Consider the following 25427-nt stretch of genomic DNA (forward strand, 5'->3'; position numbering starts at 1 on the left):
CATCAGTGTGGCTGTTAATTCTGTCCTCTGTAACTGTCTTGTGGTCTAGTTGACATTAGAAGTTCAAAGCCTGCTGAGAATCATTCCTCACAGATTCTGTAGCTGTCTGATGGCAAAGTGCCTTTCTGTAACTTCTTGCACAGGACCTGTTCAACAAATGCTGTGCCATCCTAAAATATAAAAATCTTAAACTGATTTAGTAAAAACCATCATTAGAACTTTGGCTGCTCAGCCTGAGCTTGTTGCTGCTGAAGATACTTTCTTGCTTCTTTCTGCCGGACTGTGGGAGCTAAGTACTTAAATTGCATTGCACTCAGAAGTTTCAATAATTCATCTTGTATATTCCAGCTTTGCAGGAGATCTAAACTGATGCTGGGAAATCTCAGTTAGAACATCTTCATGTGTTTAGAAGAAATTATATACTCCTTTAACAGAGATAGATTAAAAAAAAAAATAAATCCATTAGCAAGCTGCTGTTTTAGACTTTTCTTCTTATTTCTAATATTGTTTGATGGTTAAGGGGTTAAAAACAACTCATTGCAAGGGATTTGTTATCCACCTTGAATTATAGGTCTTAAGAGGGTTTGCAGAATCACAATGAGGCTTTTTTGGGTGTTTTTTGGTTTGGTTTTGGGGGGTTTTGGTTGGTTGGTTGGCTTTTTTTCAGTTTGTGGTTTTGTTTGTTGTTTTTTTGCTTTTTTATCTTCTTGACTGCATGGCAATATATAATTTAGTATTAAAAATATAGGACAGTTGACTCCCTTAATGCCAATATGAAGGAATATGTTTACCAGCATTTGAGTTAAGGATTTAAATCACTGCCGTTCAGATTTTGAAACGGCCATCAGGATGTTGTGCATCTGGCTCATCAGGCCCTCTGACAAGCTGGCCAAAGATGCTTGCTGGTCTGCTAGCTAACTTTGAATAGCTGCTCACTCTGAGTCTCTGTCTTAAAGAACCAAGAACTGTGATAGCAGTTTTGATGAAACAATACAATATTACAAGTGTCTGTGTCTTGCATTCTTGCCTAACAAATGAGTTTTTTGTAACTGGACTCATCAAGCTGGACTGAGGCTGCAGCAGATAAAGATTTCCTTAAGTGAAATAATCCAAATCAAGGCTTGAGCAGGGGGCGAATTTGCCTGTCTTACTTTGTACACTTCCCTCACCCTGCCACAAAAAACAGGGAATAGAGAAAAATAAAATTGCTTCTATGGTATTTTTCAATTACCCATGGTAATTTGGAAAATCTTTAACTCGGATTATTATTTTAAGATTGTATCCAAATATGTAATTCTTAACAGCTAAACAGAAGGGTATTTATGAGTGACTTGTGACTGTGTCCAACACGTGATGCCTTAAATCTGGATTACAGCAAACCACTGAAAAGAAATGCTCTTCTAAAGAGCTGGCTTGTGGTTTGGATTTTTTGACAGAGTGAAAGCTAAAAGAGTTTTAGTCTCATTTAAATCCACAAAAATAATGTGTTGTTCTTTTATATTGGCTGGGGGAGGAATAAAAGAAGAATCTTGGGACTTCAGCCCTGCAGTACTCCAGATGAGGATTCCAAAGCTGTTATGCACTGAACTTGCTCTTGTAAACATCTCTGCTTTAGGAACTATTTGTTCTTTACATGAGTCACAGTTACAACAACTTTTTCACTAGGCAGATAATAGCTCTCTTAATTCAATATATAATGTCTTTCCTATATTCAAAAGGTACTGTTAAACAAAATTGGTTTATTTTTAGCCTTGCAAGTGCTTCACAATATTTCCACATTCAGGGAAAAAGTGGAATTTTCTGAAAAGTGGACTTTAGAGCACTTACAGTAAGGCAGTTATGGGCAGTTACTGGCATTCTTCAGTACACACTGCTTTTTGTTTGTTCTCTTGGTAATAAATAACTAAAGGAACAAATAAATAAACTACAAATTCAGTCACAATAGTTCCAGTCTGCTCACCTACAAAATGAGAACCATGCATCTTATTCTGCAGCTTATAGCCATACTATGCAATGTGGAGACAGTTGCCTCAATTTGGCAGGAAAGCAGAAGGTAAGTGTTCCTTTTCTTCTGCAGCTGTCTCCACTGTTTCATTTCTCTGACACAGAGCATAAACATCCAGTGTGGATATTTCTAATGGTACCTTGCTCAGATATCCTATAAAAAAAGCCCTACTTCTTGCTGTATTTTGAGGAGTCAAATAACAATGATTTATCTCTTTATTTTGGATATATGTGACACAATAAAGGTGCCTGTTGAAGCAGCTGAAGGCATATTTTTGCAGGCAGGTAAAGCTCAGGTAAAGCTCTGTTGCACGCTGTGTGAAAATACCTAATCTCAATCTATTTCTTCCTGAAGCTGAACAATTTTGTGCTGACAGTACTTCTCTTAATATTTAAAGTCTCCTAGACTGCCTATTTCTAATCTTTGGAAATACAGCTTTTGTGTTTTCACTGTAAGTATCACTAGGAGGAGAACTGTTGCCCCAGGCCCACAGTTGGGTAATAATTAGCATTGACTCCATGATTGCATAAGGCTGATCAGTTGCTTTATTCTACTATATTATATTATACTTGTTGAGAAGCTCGCAGCCCTTACAGACACTCCAATACAGTTTTGACCTAATTGGTCAATCCCTCAGAACACTATCCAGTGTCCAGTTAAGAAATCACCCTTTGGTAAACAAATCTCCATAACACATTCCACATATGCACAACAACAGGTGCAGCAAGGGGAGATAAGAATTGTTGCTCATTCTTTCCTCTGATCTTCTCACAGCCTCCCCCAGGAAAACACCTGGCAAGTAGTCTGTTGCCCTCTGTGGCCAGAGAGCTGCTGCCACAGAGAAGGAAGGCCTGGTCCCTACCAAATAGTCATGTGAAAAACACTGAAGAGCTGCTCTACCAGAAATTTGTCATTCACAAGAATGGTCAAAACTAAGTGATGAAAAAATGTGGGCCTTATAATTGATATATGTTGAAGCAAGTCCAGAGGAAGCCACAGTGTTAATCAGAAGACTGAAGCACTTCCCCTACAGAAACAACTGAGAAAGTTGGGGCTGTTCAGCCTGGAGGAGAGAAGGTTGTGTGGAGACCTTATATTTCTCAGACCTTCCAGTAGCTGAAGGTGCCTACAAGGTACCTGGGGTGGTGGGAACTACAGTGATGGGATGAGGAGTAATGGGCACACTCTAAATGACGGGCAGTTATAGTTAGATATTAGGAAGGAGTTTTTCAGTGTAGGCATGGTGAGACACTGGAACAGGTTGCCCAGGGAGGCTGTGGCAGTGTTCAAATCCAGGCTGGGAAGGACTTTGAGCAACCTGGTCTAGCAGGAGGTGTCCCTGCACACAGCAGGAAGGTGGGGACAAGATGATCTTGAAGGTTGCCTCTGCTCTGGATGCAGCCAAGGATAAGTTTGGCTGTCTGTGCTGTGAGTCCCAGCTAAGCATGGGGACACCTTTCATGAGACAGGGCTGCTCAAAGCTCCATCCAGTCTGGCTTTAAATGCTTCTACAGATGGGGCATCCACAGCCCCTCTGGGAAAGCTGTGCCAACACCTCACTACCTTCACAACAGAAAACTTCCTCTTAACATCTAATCTAAACCTACTCTCTTTTAATCTGTTCCCTCTTATCCAGTCACTCCATGCTCCTGTAAAAAGGCCCTCTGCATCTTTCTTGTAGGCTCCCTTCAGATATGGGATGGCTGCAGTGAGGTCATTCCTATGCTGCCTATTTTCCGGGTTGAACAATCCCAGTTCTCTCACCTTTCCTCACAGGAGAGGTGCTCTATGCCTCTGATAATCTCAGTGGCTTCCCCTGGGCTCTCTGACAGGTCCCTGTTGTTCCTGTTCAGAGGACCCGAGCTCTGGATGCAGTGCTCCAGGTGGGTCTCAGCAGAGCAGAGCAGAGCAGAGGGGCAGAATCCCCTCCCTGCCCTGCTGCCCACGGGGCTCTGGATGCAGCCCAGGACACGTTTGGCTCTCTGGGCTGTGAGTGCCATGGCTGGGCCATGTGCAGCCTCTCACCCACAGCACCCCCAAGCCCTTCTGGGCAGGGCTGCTCTGGGGCTGTTCATGCCCAGCCTGTGCTGGTACCAGGGTTGTCCCAGCCCAGGTGCAGCACCAGCACTTGGCCTTGTTAAACCTCATCACATTCCCAAGGGCCACTTCTCCAGCTTGTCCAGGTGCCTCTGGATGGTATCTCACTCTTCAGAAGTGTCAGATGACACTCAGCTTGGTGTCATCAGCTAATTTGCTGAGGGTGCACTTGATTCCTTTGTCTGTGTCATTATTGAAGATATCAAATAACACATATCACCTTATGGATCCCAAGGGACACCACTTGTCACACATGTCCCTGGGACTCCAAGCCATTGACCACTAACCTCTGGATGTTACCATAAAACCACTTTCTTATCCATCTATCAGTATGGAATTGGATCCATCTCTCTCCAATTCAGAGAGAAGGATGTGATGAGGGACCATGTCAAAGGCTGTACAGAAGTCCACATAAATGACATTTGCAGCCCTTCTCTTGTCCACTGATGGAGACATTCCACCATAGAAGGCCACTAGATTGGGCAAGCACTTGCTCCTTCTGTTTTGATGGTTATTTTTATTTTAACATTCAGATCCAATTAAAGCACAGGTTTAGCATGCTCAGTTAGAAATGGTCCAGACAGAAGATTTGATTATTAGAGAGAATCCACAGCAGGAAACATTGGCCAGCAGCTTGGCTTGCCAGCATACCCAAGGCTATGCAGCTTGAAGATGGTGCTAGCAATTACTGTTGACAAAGTTATGCTCTCATGTGATGCTATCATGTCTTCAAATTCAAGAGAGATGTGCCTTATTTCTTGGTGAGTGATAATCAAATCAAGACTCTTTTTTGAGTCATCCCTTTTGTAACTGATGAAGTCAGCAGTGAAGTCTCTTCTGAACTATGACTCAACAACAAACCACCAGAGCAGTGTGACCTGCAGGTGTTTAGAGTGTACTGTGCAATCCAAGACAAGGTGCAAACTGTTCTGTGTACTGATTGTGAAATGGCTTTTGCTTTCCAAAGAGTACTCTTCTGTCTCTCAAACCTCTCAACAAAGAACAGCAGAGAAGGTATTTTGATTTCCATGCCCACCCCTGAAATTCGTGCTCTGAACTGTCTCCTTCAGTGATGTTCTTCAGTAGCTGAAATATTTTTACCTCCTCTCCTATTTAAATTGTGTGACTTAGCATCTGTTTCAATGTGGTTTTCCAGTAACACCTTTTCTTCAAATTTAATGTGGAGGTGAGAGGTTTGCAAATTTTTTGCAGTATCTTGATTCTTTTAAACAATGTTGTTGAAAATATGTCCAATTGATTTCCCAGATAATAGTGGACGCATTAGTGGTGTTTCAGAGTTTATGAATAATTTGCAATGAGATTTTTCTGATTTTTTTTTTATTTTGTTTATCTAACCTCAAGTAAATTCAAAACCCTAAAGCTAAATCTGCAGCAAATCATGTGAACCTCATGCACGCTGCTGGAGAAGGCCCTTAGGTGTGTGTACATCATTCAATGAATATTCTTGGTAAAGTTGCTAAATTGTGATTATTATTAATTGCTAATTGGGATTATAAAATGTAAGTATCACTTAGGTTGGAAAAGGATCTTTAATTATGTGAAAAAATACTGCTACCTGAAAGTCAGAGACTACCATCAGTTCTAGTTTGCAGACAGTTGATGGCAAGGCTTCCATTTGCATTGAAGACTTCAACTCAGTCTTTTCTGCCTGTGATTTTTACTTTAGACTCTAAATAATGCCTCACAACAACATCTGGGAAAATCTTAGGATGTGAGGTAGCTTGAGTTTGATTGCTTTTTTAGGCACATGGCTGCTTTCCATGATTAATCCTTATTGCCTGTCAGGGTTTTTGGCTCTGTTTTTACAGCAATAATGTAACAGTTCAGAAATATATTTCAATGTAAATTTGTCTAACATCAGAATACTTGGTAATTGCTAGGAATAAGATAACTATCTGCTTCCAGACGCCCCATCAGATGTGTCAATATATCCTATAGGTCTAGCATCTAAGGTTTCTCACTTCTACTGTCTTTAAGGAAAACCTGTCAGTCTTCAACCCAAGATGCCAGAATAGATATTGTTACTCAGAGGTTTTCAGTCCTCCATCAGTAAGAAAATGGAAAGGCATCCTGGAGATACAGTAAGGAACAAGCTGATTCTCATCCATTTACCAGGGAAAAATTCTCATTTTTCCCGCTGTTGATGATACTGTCATGCTGAGTGGTGGGAAATACATAGAAAACTGCACAGGAACTTTCTAAGGATTACTTGCTTAGTATGGGGTATCTGTAAGATGACCTATTTATGGATGGAAGAGTTAGTTTTGAAGAGGCTAGGGAGCTGCATCAAATTTCAAATACAATACAACTTTCCAGAATTTCACAGAACTGCTGTACACATTGAAAAGTCTAGGTTGAAAGGAACTTCTGGAGATCACCTGTTCAAAACAGGGCTTTTGATTAATTTATCCAGGAGTCCTGGATAACAATAGTGTTATCCAATAGTTAGACAATAGTGTTGCATATTTCCAAGGAAGGACATTCTACCATTTCCCTGGGTAGCCTATTTCTATGTTTAATAGCTGTCATGGCAAAATTTTGGGCAAGTCTGTGATCCCTGAGCTGGTTAAGGCTTGATAGCTGAAAAGAGGTAGATTCATTTTCTCAATGACAACTTTTTACATATGTAAACTTAACATAGAATAAATGTCACCAGAAAGTTGAACCTACTGCTATGTCTTTGTTCTCCAAACTGCAGATTTCTTAATCTTATGGAATCAGATTACATTTGTTTGGACTCCTGCAATATTTGTATGATGTAAGGAGGTCAAAGAGCGGAGGGCATGCCCTGCCTGCAGTGAAAACCCATTGGTACCTCACACTGCAGGAGCTGCAGATCTGCCAACCAGCTGGGCTCAGCAAGGAAGGTCCCGTTGTAGAGCAAAAGCAAGAGCCTTAACTTGGAGAGATGCAGAGAGAATTGCTTCACAGAGAATGAATAATCATCATGTAAAGCCAAATTGGAATAAGTTACTGAGAATAAAAAAGGCAATTCATACTTCAATGCTCCTTTATTCCTTTGCTATTTACCTCTGAAGATAAGATCACCAGTAAAGTAATAGCCTTGGCTTTTAAACTTGATATAAATCAAGTTTATGCTATAATGCGTCAGTTTCTAATGTCTACCAGTGGGTGCTTTAAAGAAACTTGATTTCTATTAAGTAATGGCCTTACATGTACTGAGAACTGGAAGTTTGATTATACTTAAAACTGAGCACCAAAATGACAAGTCACTCTCAAAAAAATAGGCCTAGCTGCAAAAGTATTCAACTTGGCAAGCTGAACAATAGTAAGGAAGCTAAACATGTCTGTTTTTTCTAGCAATATGAGTTATCCCATTACCAAGTAATACCTTTGTTAATGAGATTTCTTTCAATTTTGGAAGGCATTTATGCTTTTATGCAGGGTTAAGAGCAACACCATCAAAGTCAATTAGCTAAAATCACTAACATGTATTGAAGTGCTACATCCATTTGAGATGTGCTGCTGTGTGTGAGTCTTTAGCTTCACATATTGGGGAGCACAACCACTCTCTGAATAGGAAAGTGCAGATGTTTTCTGTGTATTATTGCTTCTTTGTCTTCAATAACATGACCCACCAGAATAACATTTGTATGCACAAAGATCTAAAAAAGGAGGAAAGACCTGGCTTATTAAGTCTTTGAAGCTGTTTTTAATGTAATTTTAAACCACCAAAGAATTTAAGATTAGGCAGCTGTAAGTGAAACAGAAATCAGCTTGAAGGTGCTTCCAAAATATTAGTCTATGGTTTAAATACAAACTTACATGTGATTTTAGTATACTGACCAGGACTGTACTGGAATGTTTTGTTTGACAGCTCTTCAGAAAAATCTTTCCACAGGGGAACAAGGGAATTGAATGCTCCATTTCCAATAGATTGCAAACTGAGCAGCTGGAGCGCATGGGGGCCCTGCGACCCATGCACCAATCAAAGGGTAAGCTGAACTTGGAAGTCTTTGTTCCAAAGTCACAACCAAAGGGATGTCTGTGTGCCTGTTGGTTATTAGAAAGTGTCAGATCTCAGCTCTTAATTATGTATGTTCATAATTTGATGAAACCCATAATAATGTCAGATTTGAAGCCATAGAGTAAGAGAATACTACAACCAGTTGTGAAATATTGCTCGTGTTCTCATTCAAAAAGGTTTTTTCATAGAAAGTATCTATAAAAAACTTTCATAGAAAGTATCTATGCTTAAAACTTTATTTTCCAAAACATTCTTCCCTTTTTAAATTAAAAAAAAACAAAACTCCACAAACAAACAAACAAACAAACAAACAAATAAAAAAAACAACAACAACAACAAAAAACAAACAAAAAAACCCAAAAAAACTCCACCACAATTTCTTTTCTGCAGAAAATTTTTGTTTTCTTAAGGGAGTTCTTTTAGGGCTTTAAAAAATCAAAAATTTGAAAACATATATGAAAATATATATGAAAATATAAATTATTTATTTCCATTTATTTCCAAAAATTAGCATCTTTACATACTATCTAAGTATTATTAATCATAATTATTATTTCAATGTTATTTTATTTATTAATTTTGCCTGTGGATTGTCAACAAAAACTTCACCAAAGAGGTTTAGTTTTGAAAAGCTCTGAGCTCAGCTGGAAACCCATAAGTTCTGGTAGAGTTCTCTTTTCTCTCTGAGCAACATTAATAGTGTTATTTCTCTTTCAAGTTTCGCTCCAGACGTATTGAAAGATTTGGGCAGTTTGGTGGAAAAGCATGCCTGGAGGCCCTAGGAGACACACAAGCCTGTAAAACCAGCAAAGCCTGTCCTGAAGACCCAGAACCAAACTGTGGTGCTGACTTTCAGTGCAATTCAGGTAGGTTTTGTTTTCATGTCATAGCAAGTAAAGCAGTAGCTCAGAAACTATATTTTAGTTCTGTGAATAAGTTACATCAGCTTCATGCTAGCCCTTAAAAACAGTCCATGGACAGGTGGGCTCAAAACCACAATGCCAAAACCACAGCAGCAAAACCCCTTAACAAGCGGTTAACATTCCTCTCATCTTCCATTTTAATTTGCACCTAATTTAAATTCTTCTGTAGCTTCTACTCCATGGTGAGAAGCACCATACTGACCACATCCTTTCTTCTATCTTAACTGCCCCACTTCCTACTGGATCACTAGGTTTTAAAAAAAAATCACCAGGAAAAAAATAACTAGGACTGAAGGAATTTCAACAGAATGGATGTGGATGTTCACCAATCTAACTGGCATGATAGATGCTAGTTGGAGATCAGCATGCATCTAGATCCAAAATAAGATATAAATTTGTAAAGTGATACAAGGCATACAAATGTAGTGCTCAAGATTCAGCAGAAATCAAAATAAAGTAGGAAAAGCTAATAGGAGTAAAAACTAGTCAAAAGAGAAACACAATGATGGTAAATGAATTTGAAGTTCCAAGCCAATTTTTGTATTGCTTTTAAGTCAAACACTGAAAAGTGCAAATAAAGCAATTAAAAATTAGAAAGTAAACCTTTACCTACTAGTTCACAGAGATTGTGTGGCATTTACAGGTGAGGTTGATAGCATCAAAATGTTGATTTATTATGCTACAGCTAATTTACTAAAGTCTTTAAATCCTATAAGGAAAAAAACAACCATCTTTATAAAACTATGTCATATGTAAACTCAGGAAAGTTACTACTTCCCTGCTGCTTTAGAGCACAAATCACTAGAGTTTTGGATATTACATGTCCATATTATTCAAATAATATAGCCCAAACAGCAACAATTTAAATTATTTAGAAAGAATTTTTGTTGATGTTGAATTGATATTTTCCTGTATTCTCTTAACACAAATAAAAAACCCCAAGCAACCAAGCATTAGAACTTTGTTACAGAACAGTCTAGATTGCAAAGATTTTCTTCAGATAACAGCAGTTCTCCTGCAACTTACTTTTCTCAGTCATCCTACTAACTTACAAATAACAGTAGTATGCAGTTTTTTTCATTTGAAAGTGGCAGAGCATAGGATTTTAATCCCTCAAGACAACAGTAGAAATATACATAGAGGAAGATCTTTATTAAGAGTAGCTGAGGGTGCCATTTAAAGTCCATCTTGATAAAAGTGCATTCAGGCCAATGTTTTATTCCTTGATCAGGTCGATGTATAAAGCAAAGACTTGTGTGCAATGTGGATAATGACTGTGGCGACTTGTCTGATGAAGATGACTGTGAATCTGACCCACGGTCACCATGCCGAAACCATGACATTGATGTGTCTGAACTTGGCAGGACTGCAGGACATGGGTATGTAGTAAAAGGGCCTAGTGAAGAGTTTGGGATTGTCTCCAAAGCCAGCTGAAAAAACTGGGTCACAGTGGCATTCCCAAAAGTGGAATATGAATCATGGTAGCATTTGTATTCAGAAATGCTAAGTAGCCTTTGCAAGAACACTTAACTACCATTTTATTTTGTATACTTGTGAGGATAAAACGTGCAGTGTAATATGCACTGCAGACAGTGTAAATGAGTCATAATGTTAGTAAACAGAATCATACATACATGTCACATGAATAAACTTACATTTTATTTAAATGTAAATTTTATAGGTGTATAGATTTGTTTCTAATGATATTTCACAACCAATCAGTAATTGTCAATTACTTTATTAAAATGCATGTCTAAAAGGGAGAAAATATCTCTTGACTATTTATATAATGGGATGTCTTACTGTAACAACACTTTATGTCCAGTTTCTTCCAGTATTTCATTATCCACGTCCTGATCTTTGTTGTTTACAGGAGCATTCATCATTAATCTAAGTAGAAAATTAATCTTTCTGTTCTCAGATCCTGCTGGATTTCTTTCATCTCTAACAAAAAGAAAATGTGACATATTGTTTACCTACAAATAGAGTTAGAAGGCAGCAATCCAAACTGAACAGAAGATAAAAGTATACTACTGCACCAGAGTGTGTTTAATGAAAACTATACATCCTTTTCATTTAATTTCTTACTGTGCAAGAGCAAAAATGCTGGTTTTTTAGCATGGGGAAGTAAACTAAGCATAAATACAATTTTAGAAGCTTCTATTACAATCTGTTACTAAAATCTTGCATGAAAAAGTGTTCTATAGAGATTCAGTAATGATACTAATCTGGCGACTTTGATAGCTTGCTTACCACTTTCTGCACTCAGAAAGGTGAACATACATTTGCCAGATGTAAATATTGGAAATACTGAAAAGATTGAAATGTATGAATCATGCACAAGAGGGCGAATAAATTATACAGAATCCTCCAAGGAGTTATTTTTGGAAGTATTTCTTGTACATCAGTATATAGATGCATAGAGGTATACAGCTGATGTGCCTGCCTCCCTGGTTTTGTAATGGTTTAGATTTCCTCTCTTATACTCCAGGAAATGCTGCCATTCCACTAAGCCACACCCTGCAAGAAGAGAAAATGTTAGGAGTAGCTGTATATTCCTTCTAAACATTTGATGGATGTTGTACACGCTTGATAAACAAGCGCCTACCAGCAAATAAACTGTTATTAAAAATACATATGGCTGCTGATATGTACATTTTAAGTCTACAAGGAATGCTTTCTCACAGATGTACTTGTCAAGAACAAATGCTCTTTCTTACAAATATATTGGTAAGGAAGAAAGTTTTTTACCTCCTTTTATGCCTAAGGTTTTCACCATGTTTGAGGTTTAATGTCTTTTATTTGTATATTTCTCATATATGATCCTTCAAGAACTTTACAAGATACGTAACTATCTCCAGTACAGAGATGAAAAGCCACAAGAGATGAGACAAGTTGCTTGGATGGAGCAAGATCCAGTTCCACAGCTGTAGTTTCCATTTCTGAGAGAATACAGCTTTTCCAGTCTACAGATCACGTGTGCTGGCACACTCTCTTTTGAGTATAACTTCTCTTGTATTTCTCTTGTAGAATCAATGTTTTAGGGATGCAACCACTGGCCAGCCCATTTAACAATGACTTTTTCAATGGTCTTTGTGAGCGGGTGCGTGATGGGAACACACGGATGTACTACCGCAAGCCGTGGAATGTGGCTGTTCTCACTTACAATGTAAGTTTAAATCCTTTGCAAGATATCATGTGCTTAATTGAATGCCAGCTCCTGGAATACTCTTGGAAGGCTCAGCATATCTCTTGAGCCAGACAGCAGCTTTTTAGGCTCAAGCTTGTGCTAAAGAAAAACAGGTTATGTTATCATTTACTTTGGCAGTTAAGCTCAGTTATGCCAGACAAATTCCCACATCTTTGTGGTGAACCTTTGCACAATAAATGGAGCTATCTTTCTGGAATGTTTGAAACATGAGCAGGAGAAATGAACAGAAGATGCACAGAAAGGATTATGATACCTAGTTTGTACTAGGTAGAAGACAAAATAAGATACATTTTCAAGGACATGTAAAAGCCTCTGATAAAAAGGCAGACATAATAATACAATATTATGGTCTTACTTGTTTTTTTCTAGCCAGTGATGATTTTCTCTGTCCCATTTGGGAAAAATTGTTAGGCTTTTAAGTTTCAGACTATGACTTTCAGTGAGGTTTGAACACCAAAAATGTTGATGATTGTTGAAAAAAATGTTAGACACTTTTCAGAAATCAGAGCACAATTTTGCCTTCTAAATTACTGTAAGTAGGAACTTGATAAAACAAATACAATTTAAACAAAATCCTTCCTGAAATGAGTAAATCTGACCCAGAGATCTCTGGTTATGTTTGGTTATGATGTATAACAATTTTCAGTTGCTAAAATGTGATGTTCTGCTAGAGTATAATAAAATAACTGGATTAGTTATTATTTGCTGTAAGAAAAGAAGGCTGAATCATAATTCTGACTTATTTCAGAAGTCAGGAGCTTTTAGCAAATTTTAACTCTGTTTTAGGAGAGACTATTATTCCTCACAGAGAGTCACAGAATCTCCTGAGCTGGAAGGAACCCACAAGGATCATTGAGTCTAGCCCCTGGCTTTGCACAGGACACCACAAGGGTCACACCTGAGACCATTTTCCAAACACTTCTTTGAGCTCTGCCAGGATAGTGCTGTGACCACTTCCCTGGGGAGCTGTTCCAGTGCCAACCACCCTCTGGCAGAAGGAACCTTTTCAATATCCAAACTGAACTTCCCGTGACACAATTTCAGGCCATTCCCTCGGGTCCTGTCACTGTCATCAGGGAGCAGAGATCAGTGTCTGCCTCTCCTCTTCCCTCACAAGGAAGCTGTAGACAGTGTAAAGGGACTGTTGACACACATAAATTACTTTTACAGTGTTACATGCTGAGATTTAATAGTCACTAAATTATGGTCACTGTAGCTTTCTGTTCACTTTTGAACCACTGAACTGATCCCAATGAGATAGTTTGTGGAGGGAATGTTATTTCCATTTGTTTTGGTTTAAAAGGAAAAAGAGCTGTAAGAAAATGCATTGATGTGCTCTGTCACAAGTAAAGCTTTAAAGTGTTACACAGATTTTTCAACTACTGCCTGTTGTTTTCTCATACAACCTTTTTTCTATCTTTTCTCAGACAAAAGCAGACACAACTTTCTCATCTGTGTACTACCATGATCGTGTGAAAATGTTACGAGAGGTTTACATAGGAAAACAGAAATATTTTGGTGTTGGTGCCTCTCTGAAATACACACCTACTGCTGCGAGCAACAAAACTAGTTTAGGAGGAAATTTCAAATATGACTACAGAAAGAGTTATACTTTTGGTTCCATCCTGCAAAGCAACACAGAAAGGGTGAGATTAATTCTTTTAAAGGTTTTAATGTAACTATTTTACAAATGGTACAGTTTATGCAGTGTTAAAATTGCTATTATTGTTAAATAATAATCTAAGTATCCTACTCAGCTGCTGCTTTTTTTTTTTTTTAATGAAATACTAGTGACAATAGGGTTAAGATTTCAGACACAGCCAATTGGCAACTCAAAGTATCTTTTTTTCCCACCGTTTATCTTTGACTAGCAAGCACCCTCATCTTCATCAGGGGCTTGGTGTTAGAAAGGATCAAGATGTCTGGTCTCATCCTGACTAAAGAGCAGCTCTGAGGTAGTGCAATGTGGGCAAATTGGATAAGTCTTGTGATGAAAAATTGCCACTGAGGGGGCCTATACTACATAAATGCACAAAAAAAATTTTAGGAATAATGACCAAAAGGTCAAATCTCAGATATGTGGGTACATGCGTACTAATAAACTAGCCAGGGCTATAGGGAACAGGCACTAGCATTAGTATAAAGATAATCCACAGTTTTACTAACTTGCTGGCACAATTTAAGTCAGTGCTAGGTCTCATAAGCAATGCCCATCCTGCACTTCCCCACAGCATGTTTGAAGGGAATGTTCTTGTAGACAGCCTAGAGAAAAGCAAGCCCATTTTGGGATTGTACATAAGCCATACCTCTACCTGCCTTTGAAACAGTGGAAAGACCCTACCCCATTTTATTTGATAGTAAAGAAGTAGTTAGCATTTAGTGAGGTCAAAATGAAATAGACTACAAAAAGTGATGTTAGACATGCTGTTGTTGAATCCCAGGCAGCAGATAAGCCCCAGACAGCTGCTTCTTCACTCCCCCACCAGCAGGCTTGAGGAGATAATGGGAAGATAATGGGAAACAAGAGAACTCTGGGGTTGAGATGAAGTTTAACAGGAAAACAAAACCCATGCACACAAACAAAGCAAAACAAGGAATTCTGTCATGGCTTCCCACAGGCAGGCAGGTGTTCAGGCACCTCCAGAAAAGCAGGGCTCTATAACATGTACATTGGACTTGGGAAAACAAATGCCATCACTCCAAACATCCCCCCCTTTCCTCCTTCTTTAACCTGCTTTATATACAGAGCCAGTGTCATAAGGTATGGAAAAATCCTTTGGATTAATTTGAGTCACCTATCCCAGCTGTGCATCCCCCCAACCTCCCAAGCAGCCCCAACTTCCTTGCCAGCACAGCAGTACAAAAAGAAAAGGCCTTGGCTGTGTGTAAGCAATGTCCAGCAGTAACAAAAACATCTCTGCATTATCAAACCTGTGTTCAGCAAAAAACCCAAACACAGTCCCATGCTAGCCACTGTGAAGAAAATTGACTTTTTCCTCAGCTAAAATGAGCAGAACACAACATTATGGCTTAATCCAGCAGCTGTGTGCCAATGGAATCAACTGATCAGGTTACAATTTTCCACACTTTGTGCCAAGGTCTGTGACTACAATATGCCATCATATACAAGGCATATCAACTCCATAGAGCTGAAGTGCTCCATGTGCAAGGAATACTAGATTTGCCTCAACTAATTAATATTTTCAAGTTTATCAGTCTTGTTGCCTAGGACCCATTCAGAGTTCTGGAGGTTGAATAGATATAAGGAAAAGCGAAACTAAGTTTATCACTGATTAATTGAAATAATGCTGAAGACAAAGATCAGCACAATAAAGATAAACTGAAACCAACATTGCCTTTGTACTGCAGGGAGAAAAAATTAGTTTTATGGGTTTTCCTGGGATGGAAACAAACCATTTAAACCTCAAACCATGAATCTTCAAAGATGTAAAAGATCAAGCTCTATAGCTCAGGGGGTTTTAATGTCTGCTTATAGTCTAGTGGTCTGTGATAGGAGCTTTGGACTCAAATTCTTGCTGAGAGACCAGAGAATGAGTCACAACCTGTCACAAGAAGAGTTCTATCACTGCAAAGTCACAGGGCTCCAGGGTAGTGAAGTGAAAGTCCCTGCATGAGAACCCTCTAGGGCCCACCTGAAAGTTAAAGTCATAATCCTGGAGGTGTCTGGACACACCTGGCGAGAAACTGTGTATGCTGGTTGGCAGGAATATTGCACCTACAAACATTTCCTCACAGTGATTTAGGTACCTGAAGATTTCTACCAGTCTTGAGCAGCATCTGAGTCAAGATCCCAGTTTAAGATCCTTTTAACAGTGCTGGATAACATAATGGTCAGTAGCAAGGTCCCTTTCACATACCTCCTATTGGGCACTACTATTAAGGGAGTCACATAAATACTGCAAATAATAATGGGGTTTAGAAGGCATGTGTTCTCTTAGAGTCTTAAGTGCAACTATTTCATAAGATTTTATTTCACAAGTTATGGGCAGTAGCTAGGTCCTAATTTAGAATATAATATAAAATCACCTGGAGTGTAATTTACAAAAATATCAGTTGTTATATCTAGATTTACAATGTATGTATGGCTCAAATACATAATATGGAGGTTTTTTCCCTCATTAATTTTACTTTTATGATGTTGGTTTGGGGTTTTTTGTTTTTAATTGGAGCTGTGCCCTTCCTTCTGACAATCTGAGAATAACAGGGAAGTGGTCCAAAAAGAGAGAGAACTTAGGTCTGCTCTGACTATAAACAAAGAGGAAACTCCATCTGACCTGAGTGGACAGCTTCTGCTATTTAGCAAGCCATGTAGAACTACTTTTCAATGTTACAAAAGTCAGAAAGCCACTTTTCAGTAGGTATTGTGCTTCAAGACACCTGTTGTCAAATAGATCACAAAGGCCTTGCTGAAATAAGGGAAGAGTTCTAAATTGGAAGAACTAAAATAACTCTCTTGCTGCTTCCTCAGTTTAGATCAGAGAGCTTTCTAATTGTTATAAAACAAATTTGTCCCGTTTCCATAATGCTAGATTAAATGCCATGTTTAAAAGTGCTGCAGCTTCTTTACAAGTAAAACAGAATAGATTTTTGTGCTGTGCTGCATACTAGAATGGCACTCTCTTCTCTTTTTCTCTCCCTGCGTTCAGAACCAAACCTTTCTGCATGTAAAAGGACAGATTCAGCTGGGAAGGTTCCAAATTCGGAGTCGTGATGTTCGTCTCACAGATAGTTTCCTTGATGATTTAGAATTTCTGCCTGATGAATATGACAAGGGGGAGTATTTCAAATTCCTAGAAGACTATGGAACCCACTATGCAGTCTCTGGAACTGTAGGAGGAAAATATGAACTTGTTTACGTGCTGGATAATTATGCTATGTCTCGACAAGGTATGCTTTCTGTTGGCCTTGCTATGACCAAGTTCCCAGACTTTCAAAGAGACATGTGATGGTAGATCTGTGTATGTGGAAAAATACTGAGAAAGTGCAGTTTATTTCATGCTGCTTGTGGCACACCAGTGAGATTATAGAATTACGTGAGATTACAGAGAAAAGAGTCAATTTCATAACAAAACTATTTCAAATCTTTGTTTTAAGTCTGTGACTGAGGGGGCCAAAGAAACCTTAAACAAACCTCATGAACACGCTAGCAATAATTGCATCATTCTCAAGAGATCTTGTCCAAAGGCAAGAAAACCTGCCTAAACCCTAAATCCTGTTTGGTAACTTTTTGTGGTACAATTACTCTACAAGTATGGTGGTGACAAAAAACAAGGAATAAATTTAAATGCTTTCTAGAAACCACATAGAGCATGTGAGTGTGTTGAAATTGATTTCATAGTTCTCAACATTCTCAATGGAATATTCCATGCCCTCATTAAAATAGGAAAGTAGAAATTTTATCTTCCCTCATGTGCAGTTCAGATATATGTGGGTTTGTGCTGGATTAAAGTGATCACATGGGAATAAAGTGAGAAAAGACAATTCTCACGTTGATTTTGGAGATCAGAAAATCAGTACCTGATGCTTGCATCACCAATATCAATATTACTATCAAATATTCAGGCTATGAAAAGGGACATGGGACAAATATGTCACTTTCATTTCCCACTATTAGTCTGTTCATCACCTCGAGATTGTAGGTCTGGATTTTTTAAGTCCCGGTTTTACACAAAATTCTTTCTGAACACAGTGCTGAAGTGGCAGATGATATTGGGTTTGGGTTCAATAAGGAGAAAGGAGATGTTGGAAACACTAGTGGGTAGAGGTAGATTAGAATTAATGGAAAAAGCATACTTTTAAGAGATCAGTGGCCTTGATTAATTTTATGGGGAAAAGGAGTGGAGAAACATAATTGAGGTTAGAAGAGAGAGACTGAGAGAATTCAGTAATTTAGTATATAAAATAAGTAAATATTGAGCAACTGCAAAAGACAAAATTTCAATGTAATAAAAGGAAAAAATTTCATGAACCATTTTCTTGAACCTGCTTTCTACTAGATAAAGAAAGCAGAAATCCATTTTTGGTATTTTCCTAGTCACTAGAGATCTCACCTGCATCTGTTCAGGCATTTCAATTACAGTCATCCTCATATTCATTAGATAGACAAAGAAAAAGTAAAAGATAAATGGCAAGAGGAAAGCCACAAACATTTCCAATAGGCCTGAAATGTATTCTGTAAGAATAATAATATCTTGTTATTTATGCTTATTCAATCCATCTAATTACCTATTTCTACTTCCAGGAATCACTGTAGATGATGTAAAAAAATGCCTTGGCTATCACTTAGGTGCCAATATTGCATATGAAAACATACAAGCCAATCTTAATGTTGATGGTGGTAAATGTAAAAATATTCATAGGACGGACAAATGTAAGTATATTCTTGATTTACAGTATATCTTTTGCTTAAGAAAAGATAATACCAGCTGCTTCCCCTGAATAATCAATATAGTTATTGCTGTCAGGGGAAAGACAAATCCAGTAGAGCACTACAGGTGAGATTCACATTCTTCCATGCTCCCAAGTCAAGACAGCCTGAGAATGCATTCCCAGCCTGCACACACATGAACACAGCATGATGCATACACACACACACAGATCGCTGGCCACAAATAAATACAGACAAAATACAGACAGTGCTCAGGCAAACACAAATGGTACAAATGGTTTCCTCTTTTTCTCCTCTCCATTTAATCAGGGAGAAGTCTTTCAGTGGGCAATATCACAGAATCACAGGGAAGTTGAGGGTTGGGAGGGTCCTCTGGAGGCCACCTTGTCCAAGGCAACACATTCCTTCAGTCCCTCCACAATATTTATATATAATCAGTACAGATAACTCCAGCAGTTAACCTTAAATATCCAGTTGAACCAGCAACTGCATCCTTAGCCTGTCCTGTTAGCAACAGAGATACGTAACACCAGGCCCGCAGTTCCACTCCCATTGCTGGTGCAGACTCTCTGATGCACACCAAGACACACACACTGTGGGTGTCTCCAGGGACTGGCCTTAGGGGCTCAGTCGATCCAGCAATTGGCCCTTAGACCATCTTACCTCCAGTTGCCTTAGACAGAAGTGCACTCATAAGAGAAAACATCTCAGTCAAACCCAGAACTGTGAGGTCTCTCCAGTATTTGGCATAGAAACCCAGTATCCAGCTCTTCCACTTGTCTCACTCTGGAGACAGAAAAGCAGAGAATGGTTTGGGCTGGAAAGGACCTTAGAGATCATCTAGTTCCAGCACATCATTTTGGAAAGGGGTTCAACACAGTAGATCAAGCTGTCCAGAGCCCCATCCAACCTGGCCTGGAACATTTGTAGGGACAAGGCACAGTTTCTCTGGGTCATCTGTTCCATTGCTTCACTGCTCTCTGAGTAAAGAAATTCCTTCTATCATCTAATCTAAATCTCCTCTCTTTTAGTTTATAATTACTCTTCCTTGTTCTGTGAGTATCCAACCAAGTGAAAATATTGCCCTCCTCTCTATAAGTCCCCTTCAAGTATTTGAAGACTGCAATGAGGTCTCCCCAGAGCCTTCTCTTTTCAGGCTGAACAGCCCCATCTCTCTCAGCTTGCCCCTCATAGGAAAGGTTTTCCAGCATTCTGTCCATTTCTGCGGCCTCCTCTGGACTTTTTTCACAGGGTCCACATCTTCCTCGTATTAGAGACCCCTGAGCTGAATGCAGGTGGGATCTCATGAAAGCAGAGCAGAGGGGCACAATCTCTTCCCTTGCCCTGCTGCCCAAGGGGCTCTGGATGCCCCAGGACACGTTTGGCTCTCTGGGCTGTGAGTGCCATGGCTGGGCCATGTGCAGCCTCTCACCCACAGCACGCCCAAGCTCTTCTGGACAGGGCTGCTCTCCACAGGTTTGCTCCCACTCTGTGCTCGGGCCCGCTATTGCTTGACCCAGGTGTAGCACCTTGTGCTTGGACCTGCTGAACTTCATAAGGTTTTTGTGGGCTCACCTCTCAAGTTTCTCTGGGTGTCTCAGGACGGAATCCAATCCTTCTGTTGTGTTAATGTTTCAGTTTTGTGTCATCTGGAAACTTTCTGAGGGTGCACCTGACCCCACTCTATTGCTGATGAAGATACTGAGGAGAATTGGTCCCAAATAGAGCCATGAGGGACACCACCCATCACCAGCCTCCACCCAGACATGAAACCATTGACCACACCCTTCTGGCTGTGCCCATCCAGCCAGTTTCTTGCCCACCAATAAGTCCATCCTTCAGGTCCATATGTCTCTAATTTGGAGATAAGGCAGTCACATGGAACTATATCAAAGGTCTTACAGAAGGCCAGGTGGATGACATCTCTTGGTTGTCCCTTGCTGACTGCTGCTGTCACTGCATCATGGAAAGCCACCAGATCTAAGCCAAAGCAGCAGCTGCTCTGGTACTTGGCTCCCAAGCCACTTACCCTATATTCACCTGCTAGTCTGGCTTGACACCCTGGCATATGAATTGTCACTTGCTCCAGGGGTTGCCACCACAAACACCAGGTGCCTATCAGCCTTCGTCCAGCTCTAGCTGCTGGCACACAGGGCTCTATATACATGCATGCACACAGAATAGAGTCCCTTCACCCTAGGAAAAAGTTAGAATGGAATTTAATGGTAGGCCAGGACTGACTGCAAAGATGAAGGGCAATACACAGCACAGTAGCTCACAGATCAGTCATTTGTCTATATGCAATCAGTCCCCTTTTCTTTGCCTTTATCCCTTCATTTTCTCAAGTTTGCTCCTCCCAAAGCCACCCTGAACCCCCCTTATTTTTTCAACATCACTCCTGTAAATATATGCTAAGAATTTAAGTTCATGCAATCACAAAATGCCATTCTTTGCATCCAGAGAGCCCTTCCATTGACTCATCTTGCTGCTGATTCATCCTCAGCCCCATCCTACAGGGCTAATGGCTCTGCTGGAACAGGCCTGGGAGGAGTCAAAGCAGGGGCTCCTTTCTCTGATTACTTTGTTTGTCTTCCCCCGTCTGTCATTGTTGCCCTCAGCTCCTCATAAGTGTCTGGAGATGGGTTTGTTTCACGTGGAATAAAAATTGCAAAAGGGAAGGATATTTACTACTAGTGCATAAGAAAGGGAATTATTTTCAGTGCTCTGCTCTTGTATTTTAATTATGAAGCAAAAGCTCCTACTATTCTAATTCCTGACCTATTTTGGTTTAGCTCAGGGGATACAGTAGAATTACTCATTATCTTTTGCTCATCATCAAAGGACTGTGATCTCCATAATGTGTCTGTTTGTCCTATCCTTTCTTTTCCTTCTAGGGTTTCCTCATTTAATTTCAAAATTAAAGATTTCCTCCCGCATAAGAGGTATAAGCAAAGAGATATTGAATTCTGCTACAACCAAGAGTTCTCTCTATAATCATTTTACAAAGAGGGACTGGCTGCACTAGGAGGACAGCTGTTCTTCCAGATGCATGGACATTAAACAACCTGCTTCACCCTCTTTTTTTTTCTTTCTGCAGCAGAAGTGAATGATAATGCTGTCATTGATGATGTCCTTTCCTTAGTTGAGGGAGGGAAGATTGACTTTTCAGTTAAAATCAAAGAAATGTTACTACGAGGAGCCAAAGCAGTTGATGTAGAGGATTACATAGAGTGGGCTAAATCTTTGGTTGATGCTCCAGTAGTGATACAGCAAAGGGTAAGTATAGCTTCTTCAAAGCTGTGGCTTTTTACAGTTTGAAAGCTTTTGTTCTATGATGGAGGGGAGATTCCAAGTTTATAATGAACTTTCACACATTGCCTTTATCTTAACTGTTTCTTCAGATTTTTATTCTAGTGATGGTTATATCAAAAGGATTCCGAACTTTGGAAGAGTGTGTTATGCATGGGCTTTTTTCCTTCTACAGCCTTCTCCAATACATACACTTGTTCCAGTTAAGATGAGAGATGCATATTTAAAGAAACAAAATTTGGAAAGGGCAATTGACGACTACATTACCGAATACAGTGTGTGCAAATGTGAACCCTGCAAAAATGGAGGCACCCTTGTGCTGGTAGATGGAGTCTGTACATGCCTGTGCTCAAGTTATTTTAAGGGAATTGCTTGTCAAATTCCCAAATCTACATTAGTGAAAGGTGAGTAAATACTCAAATTAAACTAAAATGAACATATCTGTTGTAACAATATGCTGACAAAATGAGCCTTCATAAGAACATAGCATTCTATACCTACTGCTGTCAAATACATGTGGAAGGTAAGGTAAGTTGCTGGGTTCTTTCCATTAAGAGGGTACTCTAATTTAAAGTTCATTGTCCCACATACATTACTGTGTCTTAGAGTGACACAAAGTTCATTTAAGTACAGAGTATTGAAGTCTTGTGCAGTACTGGTAAACCAATTTCAGGCAAAAGCAATCTCACCAAGTCTTAAATTATTTTGTCTTCAGTTTCCTGCAAAAGCTCGGTGTCTGCTAGCACATGATCATGTTTCACAATTACGGTGCTAGTTTAATATTAGGTTGGGGGAAAGGGAAAAGAATGCAGTTCCACAACTGACAATGTAAAAAACTTACTGTGCAGTAAATTCATTCTCTGGGGTCAGGTTTTTAATGCACAGGTACCCAAAATGGACCTCAGAGCTTGTTTCCTAGCATGACAAAAAATGTTGAAAGCCCAGGGTTCTTAAGCACTGCCACTGACAAACGCATTTTTAAATGTCAAATCTTTGTGATGGGTTGTGCTCAGGAGGCTGCAGTGATCTGCAGAATCACCATGACTGAGTTGAATCATGGTCTACCTTGAAAGAGGTAGATGGCCTAATCCTGTATGATGTCTTCATATCAGTTGTGACTGATGGAGGCTGGAGCTGTTGGACTGCCTGGTCCACCTGCGTCAATGGAGAGAGCACTCGAACTCGCCAGTGTAATAATCCTGCACCAGGACCTGGTGGCAGGCCATGCCAGGGAGAAAGCATTGAAAAACGGCCCTGTGAAGAAGAGAAATAGTTATGCTCCTCAAAACCAGGTAAGCAGCCTCTTTAAATATGTTACTGCAGTTTAGAATAAATGCTCAGACAATATTTGGGGCATTTCAGAAATGCAGTTGAGTAAGTGATGGGTAAGTTCACTTACATATTTCACTTAAATCTGTGATTTGAAACTACCTTTGACCAACCACTGTTTATTGAATTTATGAATTGTTAGATTTGTATTTGAATGTTTTGACAAGTAATGTTATACTACTGAACTCAGGATTAGAATAGAATTCTGGATAAGAATAGACTAAGAATACAGTCCTCAAAAAAAAAACAGATTTCATTTCAAGTCAGACTACCCATCAAAAAGCTTATGTCTTAAGGAGACGGAAGAGACTTTCCAGGAAATAAAATATTAAGACAGTTTAGGAGACTGAAGTCTCTTACTTGATAAATACAATGTTGAAATCCATCAAAGCTAGTGTTAAAGCAGATTTGAAACTTTCATTGAGAGAAGAATATGATACAGATCTGGAAGGACAGATATAAGTAGTACAAATTAAATAAACCAGCAAGAGGTAGATTTTAAACAGACTGATTTTAAACACTTCACACAATGGGCATACCAAAAGTAAGTATGCATTTTAAAACCTCAACACAAAAAATAGAAGGTTATTAAAGGTAGATAATCAGGCTCACTCAGGAAGTCTCTCAAGAATAAATTTTGATTGGAAACAATTGTGGCTGGACAGTGCCAGGTGGAAAGAGACCTGGGGGTATTGGCTAACAGCCAACTGAACATGAGTCAGCAATGTGCCCTGGTGGCCAAGAAGGCCAAGGACATCCTGGCCTGCGTCAGGAACAGTGTGGCCAGCAAGAGCAGGGAGGTCATTCTCCCCCTGTACTTGGCACTGGTGAGGCTGCACCTTGAGTTCTGTGTCCAGGTCTGGGCCCTCAGTTTGGGAAGGACATTGAGACTCTTGAGCGTGTCCAGAGGAGGGCAACGAGGCTGGTGAGGGGCTTGGAACACAAACCCTGTGAGGAACCACTGAGGGAGCTGGGGGTGTTCAGCCTGGAGAAAAGGAGACTCAGGGGTGACCTTATCACCATCTACAACTCCCTGAAAGGTGGCTGTGGTCAGGTGGGGTTGGTCTCTTTCTCCAGGCAGCACTGACAGAACCAGAGGACACAGTCTTAAGCTGCATCAAGGGAAATATAGGCTGGATGTTAGGAAAAAGATTTTTATGGAAAGAGTGATAAAGTACTGGAATGGCCTGCCTGGGGAGGTGGTAGAGTCACCATACCTGGATATGTTTAGAAGAAGATTGGATGTAGCACTCAGTGCCATGGTTTACTTGAGGTGTTAGGGCATGGGTTGGACTCAATGATCTTGAAGGTCTCTTCCAACCTAGTGATTCTGTGATTCTGTATTCTGGGAACATATTACTATGTGTTTCCCTACTCCTAGGTCAGTATTATTGCCCTCTTATTAAATTCAGGGTATGAAGTTAGCCTTTGCTTGATTCAATGAAGCTGGTGTTATTAAAATAAAAACAAACCTTATAAGCAGCTTAATTTTATTCTTCCACTGTATCATTAACATTTACTTCAACCATGAGAGCAAACACCACAATGATTATTCATGACATGCACATTTCACCAATGTTTCCTCTGCTATGGCATAGGAAAAAATATTAACCTTATTAATTTGGCTTCTTCACAGAATCATACCGAGTTTCAGAATCGATCAGGTCGGAAGGGCCCACAGTGGCTCATCTGGTCCATCTCCCTGCTCATCCCAGAGCACATGGCACACAGTTGTGTCCAGATGGTTTTTCACTACAATTCTTTTATACTACTGTCATATTTGGGACACAATCAAATCATGACCTTAGTGAGCTATGAGAGTAAAACTTCCTTTAAATTTTGACCAAATAGATATGTTGTAGCTACTATCTCGTATCACTTCTTCACTATTTTTCATCTTTTTTCAGAAAACATTAATGGATTCCAAACCAGTTCCACAAATCACAGTTTCTGCTGGCCAGCTATCTACACCAGGACACTGTAATGGCGTGATTTAAAAGTACCTGCAGCTTAAATGATCTGTAATCAAAACAAAGTAATAAACTATAAACATATAACCAGAGATGTGCTGATACAGTAGCTGTGGTCAACCTTTTATTTGTCTGTTGCTGTAACTAGAATATGAATATGCCGTC

At 39.5% G+C, this 25427-nt stretch overlaps 1 protein-coding gene across 1 annotated transcript; it reads left to right on the plus strand.

The window, feature by feature from the left end:
* Positions 1–1587: 1587 nt before the first annotated feature.
* On the plus strand, positions 1588–25344 carry C9 (complement C9). The gene is made up of 12 exons (XM_054652703.2): positions 1588–2053; positions 7962–8079; positions 8830–8977; positions 10266–10413; positions 12065–12203; positions 13673–13891; positions 16913–17153; positions 18508–18636; positions 21752–21930; positions 22139–22367; positions 23076–23255; positions 25200–25344. Exons 1-11 carry the CDS (start codon positions 1968–1970, stop codon positions 23234–23236), a joined length of 1797 nt encoding a protein of 598 aa, XP_054508678.2. The 5' UTR covers positions 1588–1967; the 3' UTR covers positions 23237–23255; positions 25200–25344.
* Positions 25345–25427: the final 83 nt, after the last annotated feature.

This window comes from Agelaius phoeniceus, chromosome Z (assembly GCF_051311805.1).
Source record: "Agelaius phoeniceus isolate bAgePho1 chromosome Z, bAgePho1.hap1, whole genome shotgun sequence".
Taxonomy (NCBI): Eukaryota; Metazoa; Chordata; class Aves; order Passeriformes; family Icteridae; genus Agelaius; species Agelaius phoeniceus.